Raw genomic sequence first — 20,467 nt, 5'->3', positions numbered from 1 at the left:
CTAGAGTACATATGCCTGCCTGTAACCAATGCTTCCAGAGAATTTTAGTCTCACCGATTTGTGCCTTGGAGTTTAACCATAGGGATTGACACATAGATTGTTGTACTGGAATAGGAGTTAAGGTATTAATAAATTTTAGTGTAATCCAGGTTGAATGAAGAATAATATTAACCTTGTATATTCTTGGGAGCTTGATACTCAAAATATGGCTAAGATGTAATGGGGCCAAAAGATGACTTTCCAGTACCAACCAATCTGGCAGATTCTCTATGATTTCAGGAAGGATCCAATACATACCCTGACGCAAAATAAAGGCTTAATGATACCTGTAAAAATTTGGAAAATTTACCCCTCCCGCCAATTAAGATTTTTGCAAAGATACTAAGGCAATTCTAGCAGTTTTACCCAGCCAAAGGAATTTTATAAGAATCCCATTCAGTTTTTTATAAAAGGAACTTTGAAAATAAACTGGCAACATACTCATTTGGTAACAAACCTCAGGCAAGATCATCATTTTGATGGTTTGGACTCTTCCCCACCAAGAAAGATGTAATGGATTCCAATGCTCGCACATTTCTTTAACCTTCAACAATAAAGATTTTTCATTTACTGTCATTGTGTCTTCCAATGTTTTTTGAATCATTATACCCAAATATTTTATTCCCTCTTCCTTGCAAAGGAATGGGAATGGATCAAATAAACCTGTATATTCAGTGGAAGAACCTCTGATTTACTCCAATTTATCTTAAATCCAGAAAATTTTCCAAAACAATCAATCAATTCCAGTAAATGAGAGATGGTTGATTCAGGATTTTTCAAATGAAGCAAAATATCATCTGCATAAGCCGAGACTCTCAACCTGCATATGGAATTCCCTGTAACTCTTTTGCCTGCTGACTAGCCAACAAGGGTTCCAAAACAATATCAAAAAGCAAAGGAGATAAGGGGCATCCTTGTCTAACTCCCCTTTCAAACCAAAACATTCAGAGAATGTATTATTAATATACAGTCTGGCTGAGGGGGAACTATACATGGTTTGAATCATTTGAATAAATCCGGAACTTATCCCAAACCAATCCATTGCTTGGTACGTAAAAGTCCATTCTACATGATCAAAGGCCTTCTCTGCATCTAAGGAAACAGAGAAAGCTGGATCAGCTATTGTTTTTGCTAAAGTAAGCATATGAAGTGCCAATCTGATGTTATTTGCAGAATGTCTTTGAGCAACGAAACCCGTTTGGTGCATTCCAATCATATATGGGAGAGCCAATCAAATTTTAATAAAACTTGAAACTTGTCCATTTGCTCTGAACTACAACCATTGTGTGAGTAATGTATTTTGTTTTATGTTCTTAACCTTTTGGAAATGAGGTTTAGTATGCAATATATATATTTTTATATTAATGTGCTTTGCTTAAGTAATGCATTATTAAATATCTTTTTTCTATTATCAAAGAGGATACCTCTTTAGCCCAAAAAATAGAAGGTTTATATGCAATATATGTTTTTTCATGTGCCTTGTTTAAGTGATGCATTATTAATCATCTTTTGACCTTAATATCAACCTGGAGTCATTTGCACCCCAAAAATAAAAGCCCCGTTCACCTATAAATGATCGCCTATGGCATGCACAACTGATGCCTTAGTCAAGTCCACCTAACTCGCGTCTACCTAGTGCCCATCTCGCGCTCAAAAGTAGACCTGGTTTTGCAATGCCTACATTGTAGGCGTTAGGTAGACGTGAGCAGGCGCTGAGCAGCATGCAATTCTGTAAATGGACGTCCAAAACGATGCCATGCCTATGCCACGCCCACACCTATTTTTTAGGTGTTACTTTTTCTGATAGGCGTTCACAAAATTGTGGGCGTCTATTTGTAGAATCGCATCCAAAGTTTAGACATGTAAATTCCAATTAATGCTTGTTAAAGTCATTAATTGGACTTTTCCACTTTATTTGGATGCCTAAGGCGATGTACGTCCACATTCTGGACACCTAAAGTTAGACAGAATATGGCCCTTAGTCTGTCCCAGTACTTAGTCTGTCCCAGTACTTATATTGTTATGGAGGATCCAAGGGAGGATCAGAAGTAGGGAGTTATGCTTTTCTAATGGGGGGAGGGATTATGGTCACTAGCTTGTTAAGTCCAGACTCCATACAGAATCTGCGAAAAGACTGTCCTATAACTCAGTGGTTCCCAACCCTGTCCTGGAGGAACACCAGGCCAATCGGGTTTTCAGGCTAGCCCTAATGAATATGCATGAAGCAAATTTGCATGCCTATCACTTCCATCATATGCAAATCTCTCTCATGCATATTTATTAGGGCTAGCCTGAAAACCCGATTGGCCTGGTGTTCCTCCAGGACAGGGTTGGGAATCACTGCTATAACTAACCAGACACTGCTGAGGTGGTCTGTGATGATATTCAGCGGCACTGTCCAGTTAAGTACCATTAAAATCAGTGCTTAAGTGATCATATGTTAGCCATGTGTTAAAACAAAACATATTGACTATCTACAGCGGCCCTTCACCCACTCCCTGCAATCACCTAAGCTATCCCCCTTCTCCCTGCCCCCTCCCCTTTGGAACTTACACAGGACTATCATTGGTGGGGCAGTATTCCTAGGTAACAGCAATCCCCCTCCACTGCCGATGGAGTCATTGCTCTCCTCTAAAATGGCACCTGCTTCCAGTAGTATTTCTGAGGTACTATTGTTAGGAGTCATTGGGAGGGGGAGTTTAGAATGGGGAGAAGGAAGAGAAGGAGCTTGAGGAGATTACCTTATGTGATTGGGGTGTCAGGGCCTGAAGAGGTTCTAGCTTATGTGTTGGGGGGGAGAGAGGTCAGGGCATGAAGGGAGATTAGCTTCTCTGATTTGGGCATGGAAATCATAGCCTGAATAGAGAGTTTAAAATGTGTCGGATGGGTTCAAGGTATGAGTGGACTGCTGATATCTTAGCTGCACTTTCCATCTTCTCTTGAGGTGTTCAAATTTACTATCAACAATCATGACAGCTACCAAATGGCATGGTCCTACTTGCTAACTTTCATAGATGGCCACACTTCTGCCTGAACAAAAAAGGTTGATCCTTGATGCTCTACAAAAAAGAAATCTGACAAAGACAAAAAAACTGTGGAGAAAGTGATGTTCCAGATGCAGGCTTTATTAAAAATACAGTTTAATAATCCATATAAAAATATCTAGGACCCAAAGCATTGGGAACTATGGACCCAACACGGTCCTTGTTTCAACGATAGTCTTTGTCACACTTCTGCCTGCTCATGTGATCCCAAATCCCATCTCCTCTTGTTAATGCAGTATATTTATTGTAGTGCCTGCCTTTATAATTCAGAAGACAAGTAGCACGAGTCTGTGCAAGTGTCTTCTGTGTGGTAAGCCTTAAGTTAGCTGCTTAACACAGCTTAGTAAAATGACCTCTTTGTTATTTATCATCTAACAAAATACAAATGTAGATAATCTAGCGTGATATAATGATAACACTTCCACAGAGGTTAAATGCACATTGTCTGATGGTATATTGAAAATCAAAGTGCAGACTGAGATGTCAATTAAAAATGCAATAGAAAATATATATACTGTGTGATAGATGAAAATTTCAACTTATCTTAGTTGATCGGTACACCGATGGGTGATCAACTAAGATAAGTTGAAATTTTCATCTATCGCACAGTATATATATTTTTTATTGCATTTTGAAGCAGTGCAGTGTCTTTTTAATTAAAGGAGGTTTTTTAGCCAGTGAGGTGAACATTCTACCACCGCTATTCCACCATTGTGTAGGTGGGAGGGCCCTTGACTGAGGCTTTTTCCTCCGTTTAGAATTGACATCTCAATCTGCACTTTGATTTTCAATATACCATCAGATAATGTGCATTTGACCTCTGTGGAAGTGTTATCATTATATTCCAGTTGATTTTTCACAGTATCCGAGTCTTTTTTGATAATCTAGTGTGAGACATGGAATATCTTACTAACTACTGAGATTTAATAATTAATTGATTTTTAATCAAAAATCTATAATGCAAGTATGATAATGCTAATAATAGTCTATGGAAAAATGACTACACTGTCAGTTTGTCTAGAAATTTAGGGGTCAAATATTCAGTTAGCAATGGTGAGCATTTTGCTCACTTCTGACACAGTTATTTTTGAATATTCATAGCTGGGATTTGTTCGGGTTTCAACTTTGAATATCTGGGGGGTTTTGAGCCGGCTAACACATAGCTGCTTAAATCAATATTCAGCACTTATAGGTTAGTGCATAAATATAGGACAGACTTTTCAGCAGTTCCATCTAAGCACTGAATTTGGCAGCATTTAAATGGCCAAGGGCAGACTCTGTCTCTGAAATACCCCCAAAATTGATGGCTTTGAGTTAAGTGCTAACCACCAATTTCAGTTGTACTTAGCTGGTTAAATGTCGCTGAAAAATTAGCAGCGAGCCTCATCCAAACAATTTAATTGGCTTGCAGCTGGCTAAATCATTTTGAATATCTGGGTTTTTTTTTTTATAATGCTGCTCTATAAGTAGTTAATTTAATTTGCCTCCCCTTTTAATGTTCAAATAAAATGTCTGTAATACTTATTCTGTTTTTCTTCTTTCTCTAGTTTTCCTATTTGGAAAAACTTTTACTAGTCCATGGAGCATGGAGTTATAGTCGTGTGACAAAATGTATCTTATACTGCTTCTACAAGAATGTGGTCTTGTATATCATTGAGGTAAAATCTTTTGTTTTAATTTACTTTTATGAAATAAACATTTCCCAATGGAAACGAGAAAAAAAGAAATGAAGAAATACAAATAACGTAGATAATGGAAACATATTATTCAAATAACAGCTCTCATCACTGGAGAGAATGGGATATATATTTCAGAAGGTAAACAACAGGAAATTCTAAGAACAAAGTCTCAAACAATAAAGAGACTTACCACCTCTTTTATAAAACCTTAGCATGGTTTTTAGCCCTATGAACATCGGAGCAGTTACCACCGCAGCCAGTGCTAAAAACCGTGCTACAGTTTTGTAAAAGGAGGGGTTAATCCTTATCTGTAAAACTCAAAATACTCCAACCTGCCAAACAATAGTATTTCTGAGGTACTATTGTTAGGAGTCATTGGGAGGGGGAGTTTAGGATGAGGAGAGGGAAGAGAAGGGGCTTGAGGAGATTACCTTATGTGATTGGGGTGTCAGGGCCTGAAGAGGTTCTAGCTTATGTGTTGGGGGGGGAGAGAGGTCAGAGCATGAAGGGAGATTAGCTTCTCTGATTTGGGCATGGAAATCATAGCCTGAATAGAGTTGAAAATGTAGAGTATCATGCTCCTGCAAAACTTTCTTAAGATGTAAAGAGTCGTAGAATATATATTGAATCCCTTGAAATGTAGTATAACACAGGGTAATAAAAAAAAAAAAAAAATGTAGAACCAATAACTAACACCCATCTCTTTAAAGCTAAAAAGGCTTTCCTTAATAATTGAGTATTCTGGAAAAATCTGGATGGTCTTCTTGCAAAACAGCATAGTTTTATTTTTAAAGTAAACTACTAATATACTTCTCCCTCCGTATTCGCGGTTTCCGTATCCACAGTTTCACTTATTTGCAATTTTTCGTCAGCTAACTCCGCACCCCAAAATTACATCACTCTAAAAATCGCTGCTTCCATGCTCTGCCTTCTTTCTTCCTTGCGCTGAGAATTTCGTGTTTTGTGTTTTTGTTATTTTTCTGGAAGGGAGTGTGTGTGTGGGGGGGGGGGGAGCGAGAAGGGTAGAGTGAAACAATTACCCCTCAAAGGACACACACCCCTCCTCTGTATACTGTGAGATGATTGGCTGGATTTTGGCAGGTGCAGGCCGCCCATTGCTGCAGTGTCTTGTCATTCACAGGGCTTCGGTGCTCCGGGTCACTGTCCCGATCCTTGCCGGAGGCGTGTGCATGTGTCCCCTACTCTTCTTTGCCCTATGTGTAAAATCGGAGCAGACAGTGAATGGAGCCGGCCGCGGATTAGTGCAGAGCATGGATTGGGGGCTCCCACCGTCGGCCTGGAGGAGAGAATGGAGAACAGAGCCGTCCCTTTCCAGTGCATTCATGTGCAGCTGAAAGGGGGAGCGCCATGGGGCTTCATGTTGAAAGGGGGCCTGGAGCACGGAGAGCCGCTAATCGTGTCCAAGGTAAGGAAGGGGCGGGGAGGCGATCGTTGGTGCCGGCCCTCAACAGTGTGCACTCAACAGTGTGTACTTTACCCCTGCTCAGGAGCTCTTTTAAATCTCCGTAGTACACTACTGCATTCACGGTTTTAATGGTAAAAATGCTGACTTTTACAGAAAACTGCGAATAACATATTGAAAAGTTATTCGCGGTTTTTCCATATTCGTGCCTATATCCGGAACGCATCCACCGCGAATACGGAGGGAGAAGTGTACCACTAATTTATCTCCCTCAAAAGAAACCTGACCAAGAGAGTAGCCCTAATGGAGATAGTATCTACAGAGACCTCCAGAAAAGCAGTTAAATCTGCATTCTCTGAAAGACCCAAAACCACCAGGTCACTCTCTGACCAACTAAAGAAACTTTTCTCTTAGAAATATAACATTTTCTCTGGAGACAAGCAGGGGATATGCAGGCACACTTGTTAGTGAAGTCCTCTGACTGAGCCTGAGTGCTGGTGCTCTCCTCTAGCTAGGTAAGATTTACTGGGCATGTGCAGGAGTCCCTACACCTAGAGTCCCTCCCCTCAGCCTGTCAGTTTTTTCTTCAACCGCTCCTTACAGGTCGCAGTTCTCCCTTCTCTTCAGAAAAAAAAAAATTTACTTAATTTCCCCTTAGAAAAAAAAAAGGGGCAAGGAACTTAGAACAAGCAGCTCTTCATACAAAAAAAAAGAGGAGATGGGCAAGTCCACAGGAACAGAAAGGACTTAAACATTCCCGGCAGCATCAAATGCCAGTTATCATTTTCTTGTACAGAACGCCAGTTCTTACAGGTAGGTGCTAGAATCGGGAGGACACTTTTCAGAAAAATCGTGATGGATAGCAGTTCTTGCGCAGGTGCTCTTTGCACCGGACCATCGAAGAAATCATCCAAGCCACAGACTTCACCGCTTGTTCCCTCCCCATAGGGCCCTGTCTTGGTACTGCAAGGGGAGGGAAGCCAACTGCCTCCAATGCCACTAGAAAATAAAAAAACCTGGCAGATTCAGCAGGCCAATAAAAGAAAGCCCCAGCACTGGAAGGGTGCATCACTCCTTTGTCTCTGGCAGCGACAGTTATAGCATGGGGCTTTTGTGGGGGGAAAAAAGCGGCTTTTGAAACTACAGTGGCTATAATGAAGACTCCTGCTGGCTCAGTCTCGGCCTTGCGGTCCTCTCCTAGCCAGAAACAACAGACTTCTTTGCCTACAGGTAATACTTCAAAACTGGGTAAAAGTCATTCAAAGTCCAAACAGGGAGCTTCAGGACAATATTCCTGTTAAGTGCCCCTCTCATCCAAATCCTTCTCCTGAGGACTCAGACTCTAATCAAGCAGTCTACAATTTTTTCCTGCTTCAATGTTTTATGCAGGAAAGTTAAGCCTTACTCCAGCTTTCTCCTCCAAATCCTCCAGTTCTAGAGCCCCAGCAGTGCTCAACCTGTGTGGACCTTTTTCCCTCAGAGGATCCTCTGCTCTCAGCCCCTTTAGCACAGTCTACAAATATAGCCTGAGGACCCTGTACCCCTCTCTGTTTCTCACCAACACAAGGGGCTCCATCTCCTCCAAGCTGGTCAGTTCAGGAGGTGATGCCAGTTTCGGATCCTGAACAACCACCTCATCCGTGCCAGTCTACACAGCCACTTCCAACAGAGGAATACTCCTATCTGAAATTTTTACAGAAAGTACCGTATTTTGCTCCATAAAATGCACCTCACCAGATTTAGAGGAGGAAGATAAGAAAAAAAAACATTCTGAACCAAATTGTATACTAATATATACCTGGCACCTTTAAATTCCATCCCAGCCCCCTGGCACCTTTAAATTCCACCCAGCCCCCCCAATCAATCATCATTTTTACATATCCCATGGTGGTCGGTGGACGGCTGCCTGCTGATTATGTCAGGACCCGCAGCGCACATACACGCTAATGCCTGGGCCCGCAACACTTCCTAATTGTGATGGTCGCTGGTGCTTCGCTGGACGGCTGTCTGCTTATTACCGGTATATCTGGGCCAGCAACGCACAAGCGCGCTGCTGTGTGGGGGGCACTCAACTTCTGAATGGCTGCCTCATTTCTCGCGTGGCTGGTCTTAGCGTGGCTGCACTTTTCAAAGCTGTATTATTTGTTCCCCTGATGAGCCGAACATTGGTGAAACAAGGTCGCTTTGGGGAAGATTGGAGAAGATGTGACAGCATTGGAGTCAAGTCGCCTTTTGTCAGCTAAGTTCTTGAACGTGCCTCCAGGTGACTTTGCCCTTTTCTAAACCTAAGCTGTTCTGTGATGGAGTTTTTTTTGCCAGTGAAAGTATCAAAAGCGGTTTTGATTTGTACCTTTTGGTTCGCCCTCTTTTTGGGCGCATGCTGGGTTTGAAGAGGGGGGTGCCTCGATTACACAACATTTTGAATCATTATATGAACATATTATATGTTGTGCATCCTCGTATAATTTATGAATAAATTTATCCATTTAGTAGAACAATACTGATAGCTTTTATAACTTAGGATTGCTGAATATGCATTGGCTATTGGTTTGTTTGTTTGTTGCACACTGTTGAGTAGAACTTAAATAGCATTTTTCTTTGTTATTGTAAAATATAATCTCTTATTGGTCATCATGAATTGTCCAAGTTTTATTTGGCTGTTTGTTTGTTTTTAATCAGAGGTATCCATTGCCCTTGCACTTCTAATCCTCATTTTAACTTGTAGATACTTAAATTCATCTTAAAATTGCGATGCAAGTTCCATAGTACATTTACACATTTTACCACATTGATGACCAGTTAATTTATGTCAATCTATTATTACCACTGGGCCATAAGCAACCTTGTTATCCTCCTGTGGCAATAGCATTAACTGTTGAAATCATTTTTTTAAAGCATCTCTTTTTTTTTTTTTTTTTTTCTTGATACAAATTTGAAACCTGTACAGGAAATCACTTGAGTAATAATACCCTCTTGGGAGAAGTGTGAAATATAATCTCTCTGTGCACTCCTTTTACTTTCTAAATAGGGGTCATCTAAATTAATCTGACCTCTCTTGCCTACAGGAAATAATAACCAGTGTGCTTGGAACAGGTGTGTAAAATGCTGTTGAAGTAAGTCTTAGACTCTCTCGGTACTACATTAAGTTAGTCCAATAAAAAAGATCATTTTTTCCCATTGTTTTTGTTTTATTTCTACATGCCCCCAAAATGAAATTCCATGTTAAATGTCTAATACAGCAGTTAGTACGAGCCAGTTGTTAATGTCATTTTGCAAGAATGAATTTGAGTAAGCAGTCACGGTGAATATTGTTTAATACCCTGCCCTGACACAGACAGCAAAACATGCATGTCGGCATTGGGTGTGACATTACTTTGTCAATTAAGATGAGTAAAATTAGTGTCATATAACATTTAAGCATTTATATATATTGTGAAGTTTGGAGCCGGTGAGGAAGCTTGCGGCTGTAGAAATATCTATCTGGTAACTGTGCCCGAGAAAATAATCCGCTTCTGAGGCTTGATGGTAGTTTAAAGAAGATCTGATATGTATAACCAACAGTATGAATTGATAGGCTGTGATTTTTTGATGCATCATTGATACTTGTGCCAGTCCTATGAGTGTTTTACACTACCCTTGTAAAAAGTGATTTATCATAGTTGTTAATGCAGCACATAACTGGGTTTTCTTTTAGCTCTGTGTTAACAGCATTAAAATCCATATTAAGCAAGCATGGTTTACTAGACCTCCTGAGACTCCTTCATTTTGTTTCCAGTGCAATAGGTGTGTCATTCTAAACAAGCAGGTTATCTCCCCATGGCCACGAGCCATCTGCAGAAGGAATCCACTCTAGATTTTTTCTGAGTCCCTCCTACTTCACTGGGAACTCTACTGCTACCTGCAGTTTTTCCGTTCTGCACGCGAGCCAGAAGGAATGTTTCTGTTCTCTTTTTCTTATTTTATTTGGTGTTTTTGATCTTTATTCAGTGTTTACTGCTTGGAGTTTTCACCTTGATTTCAACTCTGCCTGCGTAGATAAGAAGCAGACTCTGGTCTGCAGCTGATAGGCTGATCCTTGGTAGTACCTGTTAGCCAGCCTGCTCAAGTAATTTTTGGAGCTCGAAGCCATCTCCATTTTTCATCCTCACCTGCTGCGTAGCAGGGGTTTTAGCGCAGGCTGTTAGGCATCCATAGGAGACACCACAGTGTCAAGCAGGATGCCAGCTGCATTTTTCACCTCCCTCCCTGTTTTGTTTGCGTGTCCATCTGTTCACAGTGGTAGAGGTATGGTCAGACACCATGTCTGACTGGCAGCCCAAAGAGCAGCACTGAAAAGCCATTTCCAGCTTGAGGCAGTTATTCTTCTCATTTCCAGCTACTGTAAGAGAGCTGAGGCAAGCTACACCACATTGCTAGTACAGGTCACATTGAGTAAGGCTGTTACAGCCTTTGAGATGAATCAGGGGGGGTTTGAAGGTTTGTGAGTGTTTCCTTGTATTCCCCCTCCTTAAAAATCCCAAATTAACCATTTTTTTGTGACAGGAAGTTTTTTTTTTTAGCGATTTTAGGTGCAAAAATCTTGATGGAAGCCATCTTGGATTTTTAGCTATCTGTTTTTTTTAGGTTACTTGCACTTCCAAAACTTCATTTTTTGCCTCAAAACTGGTTAGGATAGAGTCTCTGGGCTCTTCTACCCCAAATCCATGCCAGGATTTATGCAAAATTTGTGCCTCAGGAGCATATTTGCATCTTGTGCTGCTTGGTATGGACCAGGGAGGCAGGAATGGCCAGCTTAACTTCTCCACTGCATCCTAAAGTGACTAAAAGCGTAGCTAGCTCGTTTGGTTGGCCATCTCTGTTTTCGAGGCCTGGAAATAGTGATCATTCCACGCGTAAGGATGCAGACACCCCGCAGCCCAAGAAATGCGATGTAGAGGCATCGCAGGGTGACTCAGCACTTCCTAATCCGGATTCCTTTTCTGACTGTCTGAAATTTTGTGCAAAGCCTTCCACAAGAGCCATGCTTCCCTTATATAGTCCCCTGTGCCTCGAACTTGTCTCCTCATGGCATAGTCTCGCAAGGCACATCTTCTTTACAGTCTGCCACTGTCCAGGACTTGGGAAACCTCTTTCAAGTAGACACGGATGATAATGATCAATTTGCTGATCCCTTATTTTTTTGGGATGCTCCTTCCATGGAAAGGGACTCGTAAATGTAGGTTAGCTCTTTAGATCATACTTTGGCTTTAAAACCAGGAGACAATCCCACAGTTCTGAGTTTATTTACATAAAAACATGATGACAGATAAAGGCCAAGTGGCCCATCCAGTCTGCCCATCCACAGTAACCATTATATTTTCCTCTCTTCAAAAGATCTCACGTTCCTATCCCACGCTATCTTGAATTCAGACACAGACTTTGTCTCCACCACCTTTCCAGGAGACTGTTAGAAAGCATCTACCACCCTTTCTGTAAAAAACAAAGTATTTCCTTAGATTACTCCAGAGCCTGTCACCTCTTAACTTCAACCTATGCCCTCTCATTTCAAAGCTTCCTTTCAAATGAAAGAGACTTGGCTCGTGCACATTTACATCATGCAAGTATTTGTTTAAATCATGTTTGTTGGAAATGAGACATCACAACAGCAATAATGACAGACAGGAGGGCTGACCACAATATACAGAAACAGAGCAAAACAGCGCAGTTAGGTACAGCCCCTGATTCCAGAACATTTTCATTATTTTAGATCCCATACTCAACCTTCTAAACCCACCCTGAATGCTCCCAGTAAGCACAAAGTAATGATCACAGGCCAATATTAAAGAAATTTCAGAACTCTGCTTTGTGCAACATCTAATCTAATCTAATCTAAACCTTAAGTTTATATACCGCATCATCTCCATGTGGCATAGAGTCCCAGAAAGGTTCCCAAGTCTGTTGAAACAATTATTGAGGTTGTGGGTTAAAATTCTGTGCTGCTCCTTGTAACCCTGGGCAAGTCACTCAATGCTCCATTGTCTCAGGTACGTTAGATTGTGAGCCCACTGGGACAGATAGGGAAAAATGCTTGAATTCAGCTTCTCCTTCCACTAGGCAAAAACTCAGCAATTTTTTTAGGTACATCAGAAGCAGAAACCATGTGGGGAAATCTGTGGGACCGTTGGATGATTAAGGAGCGAAAGGGGCGCTCAGGGAGGATAAGACCATAGTGGAAAGATTGAATGAATTCTTTGCTTCGGTCTTTACGGAAGAAGATGTAAGAGATCTACCTGAACCGGAAATGGTTTTCAAGAGTGATGATGCGGAGGAACTGAAAGAAATCTCGGTGAATCTGGAAGATGTACTGAGCCAAATCGACAAGTTAAAAAGTGATAAATTGCCAGGACCAGATGGTATACTTCCCAGGGTATTAAAAGAACTCAAACATGAACTTGCTGACCTGCTGTTAGTGATCTCTAACCTGTCACTAAAATTATCTATAGTACCTGAAGATTGGAAGAAATTATTAAAAAAGGGATGGTTAACAAGACTAAGAATGTTGTAATCCCCCTGTATCGCTCCATGGTACGACCTCATCTGGAGTATTGTGTTGAGTTCTGGTCTCCTTATTTCAAGAAAGATATAGAAAAGGTTCAGAGAAGAGCAACCAAGATGGTAAAGTGGATGGAACTCCTCTCGTATGAGGAAAGACTAAAACGGTTAGGGCTCTTCAACTTTGAAAATAGACGGCTGAGGGGAGATCTAATTGAAGTCTACAAAATCCTTAGTGGAGTAGAACGGGTACAAGTGGATCAATTTTTCACTCCATCAAAAATTACGAAGACATGGGGACACTCGAAGATACAGGGAAATACTTTTAAAACCAATTGGAGGGAATTTTTTTCACTCAGAGAATAGTTAATTTCTGGAACGCATTGCCAGAGGATGTGGTAAGAGCAGATAGCGTAGCTGATTTTTAGAAAGTTTGGACAAGTTCCTGGAGGAAAAGTCCATAGTTTGTTATTGAGAAAGACACAGGGGAAGCCACTGCTTGCCCTGTATCAGTTATCTAATTTAGCTGAAAGAGGTTATCAAACAGCCTTAGTCAACTTCATTTAATAAACTTTTGATATATGTTCACTGGTCCTCAGCGGGCCACCACACACTCAAATACATTCATAGTGAATGGCTTTACGCTCCCACTCGTCATAGGAACCAGCCCGATTTTATATTAAATTTGACTTGCATTAATAACGGTAATATATAAATACTAAAAGTACTTAGCTTCTAGTAGTTAGCTGTGCAGGGAGAATATATTCTAAAATTCAACATGTTTCGCCCGTTAAACTCATTGGGCTTCATCAAGATGTATGCTCCCTTTAAATGAACTTGTAGCCACCATTGCATAAATGGTGCCACATTTATGCAATGGTGGCTACAAGTTCATTTAAAGGGAGCATACATCTTGATGAAGCCCAATGAGTTTAACGGGCGAAACATGTTGAATTTTAGAATATATTCTCCCTGCACAGCTAACTACTAGAAGCTAAGTACTTTTAGTATTTATATATTACCGTTATTAATGCAAGTCAAATTTAATATAAAATCGGGCTGGTTCCTATGATGAGTGGGAGCGTAAAGCCATTCACTATGAATGTATTTGAGTGTGTGGTGGCCCGCTGAGGACCAGTGAACATATATCAAAAGTTTATTAAATGAAGTTGACTAAGGCTGTTTGATAACCTCTTTCAGCTAAATTAGATAATTGTTCATATCTTCATTTGAAAATTGGATTATTTGAGTGCTAGAGTTTACATGCCCTGTATCAGTAGCATGGAATATTGCTACACCTTGGGTTTTGGCCAGGTACTAGTGACCTGGATTGGCCACTGTGAGAACAGGCTACTGGGCTTGATGGACCGTTGGTCTGACCCAGTAAGGCTATTCTAATGTTCTTATAGCTCCCCTTCCTTTCTCCTTCTCTCCTCCCACTCTCCTGTTCCCTGCTCCCCTTCCTTTAACTCCTTGCTCCCCTGCTCCCCCATCTCTACCCTCCTCCCTTCCCGTGATCCCCTTCCCCTTCTCTCTCTACATCTTTTCACCTGTCTCTTCTTCGAATGCCTATAATTTTATTGTCCTGTAACTTTATTGTGAAGTCAATTGTAATCCGTTCTGAGCTCCCGGGAGAACGGGATAGAAATCTAAACAAATAAATAGATTGTCAAAAAGTTGCTTAGATAACTTTGATAGGCAGTATATAAATACCTAAATATATGGGGGAATATATATATATAGTCCTGTAGAGGAAGACAAGGACTTAAAACCCTGTCGTTCCGGTGTCAAGAGCAATATCATATGAGTACGCCATACACTCTACTGAGATACATCAGTAGTCAACCAGGTGAGCAAGATCACTCTCCTCTCTATGGTCACAGCTTTATAAAGGAATCTTTGCAAACCTTTAGGGATAGGCTGTGTCCTGCCTGAAGATCCAAACAGGAGAAAAGGGGATTCCACCAGTCTATATTTCTAGTTCTGGTGTATAAAAACTAGTATAGCAGACCAAAAGGCCCAAACCGCTGAGCAATGCCAGAACATATGACCTAGGGTTGCCCAAGCAGCATGACACTTGGGACAGGAGTTAGTAGATTGATAGGAAAGCCACATAAGTTTGACACAAGGATACATACATCACATGAGGAATTTGTATTATATTTCCCACATAAGGGAGCCATCTGGGTTAGCACAAGAATAAGTAATTGTAGGTACACCTTGATGATCTCACAATGAGGTCACCATTGTGCAGCTGCAAACCTCCATTTGCAATGAAGTAAGGTCTGTATCTGTTTTTTTCTGTTTGTAAGCTTTTGCAAATGAAGTTGTGTATTCAATCTATATATTTTTGTCATGTGCTTTCTTTGCTTTCAAGAATGAGCTGATTGGTGCACTGTTTAGTCAGAAAAAAAAGGGTAGCTTTTTAGCAAGAAAACTGAAGCTATGTTTTTCATGTGCTGTGCTTCAGTTAATGGATCTTTTCCTCTAATTAGCAAATAGCATTGCTGTTTGTCCACAAAAATAGATTTTGCATGCAATATATCTGTTTTGATGTGCCCCATTTATATGGTGCCTTATTAAATGTATTTTGAGCTTAATGCAAAAATAAAAACCCAGAGAACTATATAGCAGATCGCATTAAGGACATCCAAACTGTGCCTAAGTTCCGGAAGAACGTCCAAAGAGTGCCTAAGTTCCATCCAAAGAACTCAGGTCTATCTGAAGCCTAAACTTTGCTCAAAAGTAGACTTCCTTACAATGCTTATAAGACCCAGTTTTACAATTGCTATGCAGCTTGCTAGCTCACTCTGTAGCACACTGGTTAAACTTATACCCTTCTATCTTAATGTTGCTGGTTCGAATCCCAGTCACTCTGTCTGATGGAAGAGAAATAAATAAAAGCATTAAACAGATCAAACTCCTAGTATTACATAAAATCACCATTCTAATAACATAATAATAAATATAACATTAAGGACATTGTTTGGACGTCTAACTCTCACCTAAAACCTGATTCTCTAAAGCAGGGGTGCCCAACACGTCGATCGCAATCGACCAGTAGCTCAGGAAGGCAACGCGAGTCGATCGCGGAGCCCATCCCGGGCTCCGTGATAGACTCGTCTTGCCGTCCTGATCTATCGGGCCGATCAGCCTTCCTCTCCAGGGTTCTCTCTAGGGCCTTTTAGCTGGGCGGTCCGCCCAGCTGTCATCTGCTGCTGCCGCCGCTGCTGAACATTAAAAAAAAAACAAAAAAAAACCGGCTTGGAGATTTCAGCCCGTAGCGAACTTATGCTCCGTGGCTCTAATGTGTGCGTGCCGGCTTCCCTTCGCTTCCTTCCGAAACCGGAAGTTATGTCCGGGGGGGGGGGGGAAGAAGGGAAGCCGGCACGCACATGTTGAGAGCCCAGAAGCAAGCGTTCGCTATGGGCTAAGGCGGGAGACAGCTTAGTGAAGGATTTGCTCTTCTTGCTGCCGGGTCCTACCTACTTTCTGTTTCCGCGTAGGCAGGACCCGGCAGCATTTCCCCCAATAGGTCGATCGCGATCTTGGGCCAATCAGCCTTCCTCTCCCCGACGGCAGAATTGACGTCGGGGAGAGGAATGCTGGTCGGCCGAAGCAGGAACAGCTTGGGGCGGCGTCAGCTTTCGGGCCTGTTATTGGTGGTGGTTTGGGTCCTGGTCCCCGATGGCAGTAGCAGTGGCTTGGGGGAGGGCAGGGAGAAAGAAAGAAAAAGGGCAGGCGGGAGACAGAAGGAAAGAAGAGAAACAGAAAAAAAAGAAAGGGAGGCAGAGAGAAAGAAAGGGCAGGTAGAGAGGAAGGAAAAGTTGGGAAAGGGAATGAGGTCTGGAGGAGAGGAAGCATACAGGTTAAAAGAAGGGAAGAAAGATTGGATGCACAGTCAGAAGAAGAAAGTGCAACCAGAGACTCATGAAATCACCAGACAAGGTAGGAAAAATGATTTTATTCTAAATTTAGTGATCAAAATGTGTCTGAATTTATATCTGCTGTCTATATTTTACACTAAGGTCCCCTTTTACTAAACCGCAATAGAGTTTTTTAGCGCAGGGAGCCTATGAGCGTCGAGAGCAACACTGGGCATTCAGCGCAGCTCCCTGCGCTCTAAAAACTGCTATCATGGTTTAGTAAAAAGGGAGGGGGGTATATTTGTCTATTTTTGTATGGTTGTTACTGAGGTGATAGTGCATAGAGTCATCTGCTTTGACCTCTTTGAAAAACCCTGGAATAGGAATGATAATTAACATTTTCTATGCGTACAGTGTGCGTTGTGTTTTTTTTTTATTTTATTGTTGGTAGATCATTTTGACTTGGTCATTTTAAAAGTAGCTCGCAAGCCCAAAAAGTGTGGGCACCCCTGCTCTAAAGGATGCCTAAACAGTGCTGAACTCTGCTGAGCACGCTTCTACAAAGGGCGCCTAACTTTAGATGCATTTTGCAGAATCAGGGCCTTAGAGCTTGCCTCATCTGTCTTCAGCTTTCTAGTATTAAGGAAGAGTTCAGTAATCATAAGCAGGAATTGGATGCCATCAAAGTAGTTTCCATTACTCCACCGAATCTTACCAATTTGCCACCACTGCCTCAAAGAGTAATGCAATCAAGTAATAAATGGATCATAGTAGGGTCAGGCAGACTGCAACACATGACCAGAAACATACACCCTCACTGTTGCACCTTCAGAATTCTTTTGCTCCATTAGAGCATTGCAGTGCTCAAGAAAGAACTGAAATCGAACTGGAGCCAGTGAAGGTAATTTATGAAGAAAAGCACTCACAAAGGAAGAGTGAGAAAGCTCGATCCAATAAATTATTGCTTTTAGGGAATTCTGTCATCAGAGGCATTAAAATTGAAACACAAGTCAAGTAGTCTATAATAGTGAAGTGTCTCCCAGGATCCTCAGCTACTAGGAGTACCCAACAAATTCTGTCTATAATTAAGGAAGAAACTAAGAAGTCTAAAGCTGATGTTATCCATCTGGGAACAAATGACCTGGCCAACAACTCCACACTTGCAGCTCAGAAAGCCTTTCGGGAGCTTGGAGAGGGCTTGAAACTAGAGAGCTGCACGGGAATGGAGACAACGGGAATCCCATGGGGATCCCACAGGTTCCCCCTTCAGGTCACGGGAATCCCGTGGGGATGCCTCCTCGGGTCGCAGGGATCCCACGGGGTTGGAGGCAGTTCGAGCCGAGAGGCTCGTCTTTTTTTTTTCCTGCCTGCAGCACGCCACACGTAGCTGACCCGGAAGTCTTTCCCCAATGGGAAGGCTTCGTGTCAGTCACGTGCAGCGTGCAGGGATCTTCTCAGAACAATACTTTTTAGTCTCCCTACCAAAGGCTCCTTAGAAGCTGACTTTTGATTGGACACTGGAACGAAGTAGAAATCAGCTCATGAGTTTTAAGTTAGCAGCAAAAGAGACGCCATAGCCATGCTGTTCAAGCAGTTCAAATTACTTCTACAGAGTCTTTGGTAAGAAGATTTATTTTTATGTGATGTTAATTTACAGCGACAAGTAAATGTTTGAGGCTGTTGTGAACAATGCTATTTTGCCATGCTACCATTACAACTCCTGCTGTTATCTGGACTCGTTTTTAACTAGTGTTAGCTTTCACCCCCTCTAGGTTTTTATTTGTGCTGGTTCAGCATATGCTATTGCATTTCTTCCTTTTTCATTGGAATGAGTCACGTCTTGGAATTAACTTCTTATTTTAGTTTTCTTTCGATGTGATTCATACCTTTAGAGGTCCACCATAGGCTCTTTGAATGCTGCTATTTGCTTATTGATTTTAAAGCCTTCCACAGCTGTTCTTTTACGTCAGTTCTTATGCTTATGGCTTAGTCCATTTAGCCCTCAACATGATGTTCACACATTTTTATACCTAGTGTATAAGATTTTTTTTGTTATGACTTTCCATTTCTTATCAGTATTTAAACAGGCTTGCCATGAGTTTTAAATCAGCTCTTATTGATTTTCATGTATGATGTGATTTTTTTTATGCCTGGCTTATGAGTTTTTCCCGTTATGATTGTCCGTTTTTTGGTATCTAAATGTTCCTGCTATCTATTTTAAGTCTGCTCTTATTGGTTTTTATGGATGATGTGATTCTTATGCATAATTTATTCCTGTTGTATGGGCTTTTTATTGTTATGACTGTTTATTTTTAAATTGGTATTTTAAAGTGCCTGCTATGAGTTCTAAGTCTGTCTTTTTGATTTTCATGTATGATGTGCTCTCACGCATAATTCATTTCATTCACAGCTTTACATGTATGATGTGGTTCTTATGTATAATTTATTCCATTCACAGTGTAAAGACATTCATTCTGTCTTTAGTCTACATTTGTTTTCTGAGGGAATAGAAAAGGAGAATTGGGCATGGGTGGACAGCAACAGAAAGATTTAAATAAGATAGGAAAGCGGAAAAAAGAAACTAGGACCAACTTGATGGAAAAATAAGTCTCCAGATAACAAAAGTAAAAACCGGAATTTATTGACTAAAATATATCTGCTTTGGGAAATGTATATAGCAGATATCTTTGTATTGTGATCAAAAGAAAAGGAAATGCATTTCTGGGTTTATTTCTACTGTTGCTGACCCTTGCTGTGACTGGTGGGAATCCCCAAGCACTGCCAGCAGAGGACCTCCTCTAGAGATGGCCAGAACTCCCCTCCATTTAGCGCAGCAGTCGCTGGCAGCATCCATGAGCCACTGAGGTGCCAGCATCTGTGACTCAGGGACACTACTACTGTCGGCCAAGCTTGGCAAAAGGGACCCCCGGCCAACTGCAGAGAAAGTACTCAGATGACAGCTTACATAGAAACATAGAAACATAGAAATAGACGGCAGATAAGGGCCCACGGCCCATCCAGTCTGCCCACCTTAATGTCCCTCCCCTACCTTTGCCCTGTGAATAGATCCCATGTGCCGATCCCATTTTGCCTTAAAATCAGGCACGCTGCTGGCCTCAATCACCTGTAGTGGAAGACTATTCCAGCGATCAACCACTCTTTCAGTGAAAAAGAATTTCCTGGTGTCACCTCGTAGTTTCCCGCCCCTGATTTTCAACGGATGCCCTCTTGTTGTCGTGGGACCCTTGAAAAAGAAGATATCTTCCTCCGCCTCGATGCGGCCCGTAAGATACTTGAACGTCTCGATCATGTCCCCCCTCTCTCTGCGCTCCTCGAGCGAGTATAGCTGTAATTTGTCAAGCCGTTTTTCGTATGGTAGATCCTTGAGTCCCGAGACCATCCGGGTGGCCATTCTTTGCACCGACTCCAGTCTCAGCACATCCTTGCGATAATGCGGCCTCCAGAATTGCACACAGTATTCCAGGTGGGGCCTCACCATGGATCTATACAATGGCATAATGACTTCCGCCTTACGACTGACGAAACCCCTTCGTATGCAGCCCATGATTTGTCTTGCCTTGGACGAAGCCTGCTCCACTTGATTGGCAGACTTCATGTCCTCACTGACGATTACCCCCAAGTCTCGTTCTGCTACCATTTTTGCTAGGATCTCGCCATTAAGGGTATAAGACTTGCATGGATTCTGGCTGCCCAGGTGCATAACTTTGCATTTTTTGGCATTGAAGTTGAGTTGCCATGTCCTAGACCATCGCTCCAGTAGGAGTAGGTCGTGCATCATGTTGTCGGGCACTGAATCTTCGTCTGTTGTGCATTTGCCCACTACATTACTCAGTTTGGCGTCATCGGCGAATAATGTTATTTTAC

General features: G+C 41.7%; 1 protein-coding gene across 1 annotated transcript in view; it reads left to right on the top strand.

Annotated features, from left to right (window-relative positions):
• The window catches only part of ATP8A2 (ATPase phospholipid transporting 8A2), a 457,609-nt gene that overhangs the window by 277,807 nt on the left and 159,335 nt on the right, over positions 1 to 20,467 (top strand). Inside the window, exon 20 of the mRNA XM_033950263.1 lies at positions 4,631 to 4,741. Coding sequence (XP_033806154.1) covers positions 4,631 to 4,741 — 111 coding nt within the window. The remainder of the gene's footprint in view (positions 1 to 4,630; positions 4,742 to 20,467) is intronic.

The sequence above is a fragment of the Geotrypetes seraphini genome, chromosome 6 (assembly GCF_902459505.1).
Source record: "Geotrypetes seraphini chromosome 6, aGeoSer1.1, whole genome shotgun sequence".
NCBI classification, from domain to species: Eukaryota; Metazoa; Chordata; class Amphibia; order Gymnophiona; family Dermophiidae; genus Geotrypetes; species Geotrypetes seraphini.
The sequence above is the reverse complement of the archived record's forward strand: the minus strand, read 5'-3'. Positions and strand labels throughout refer to the sequence as shown.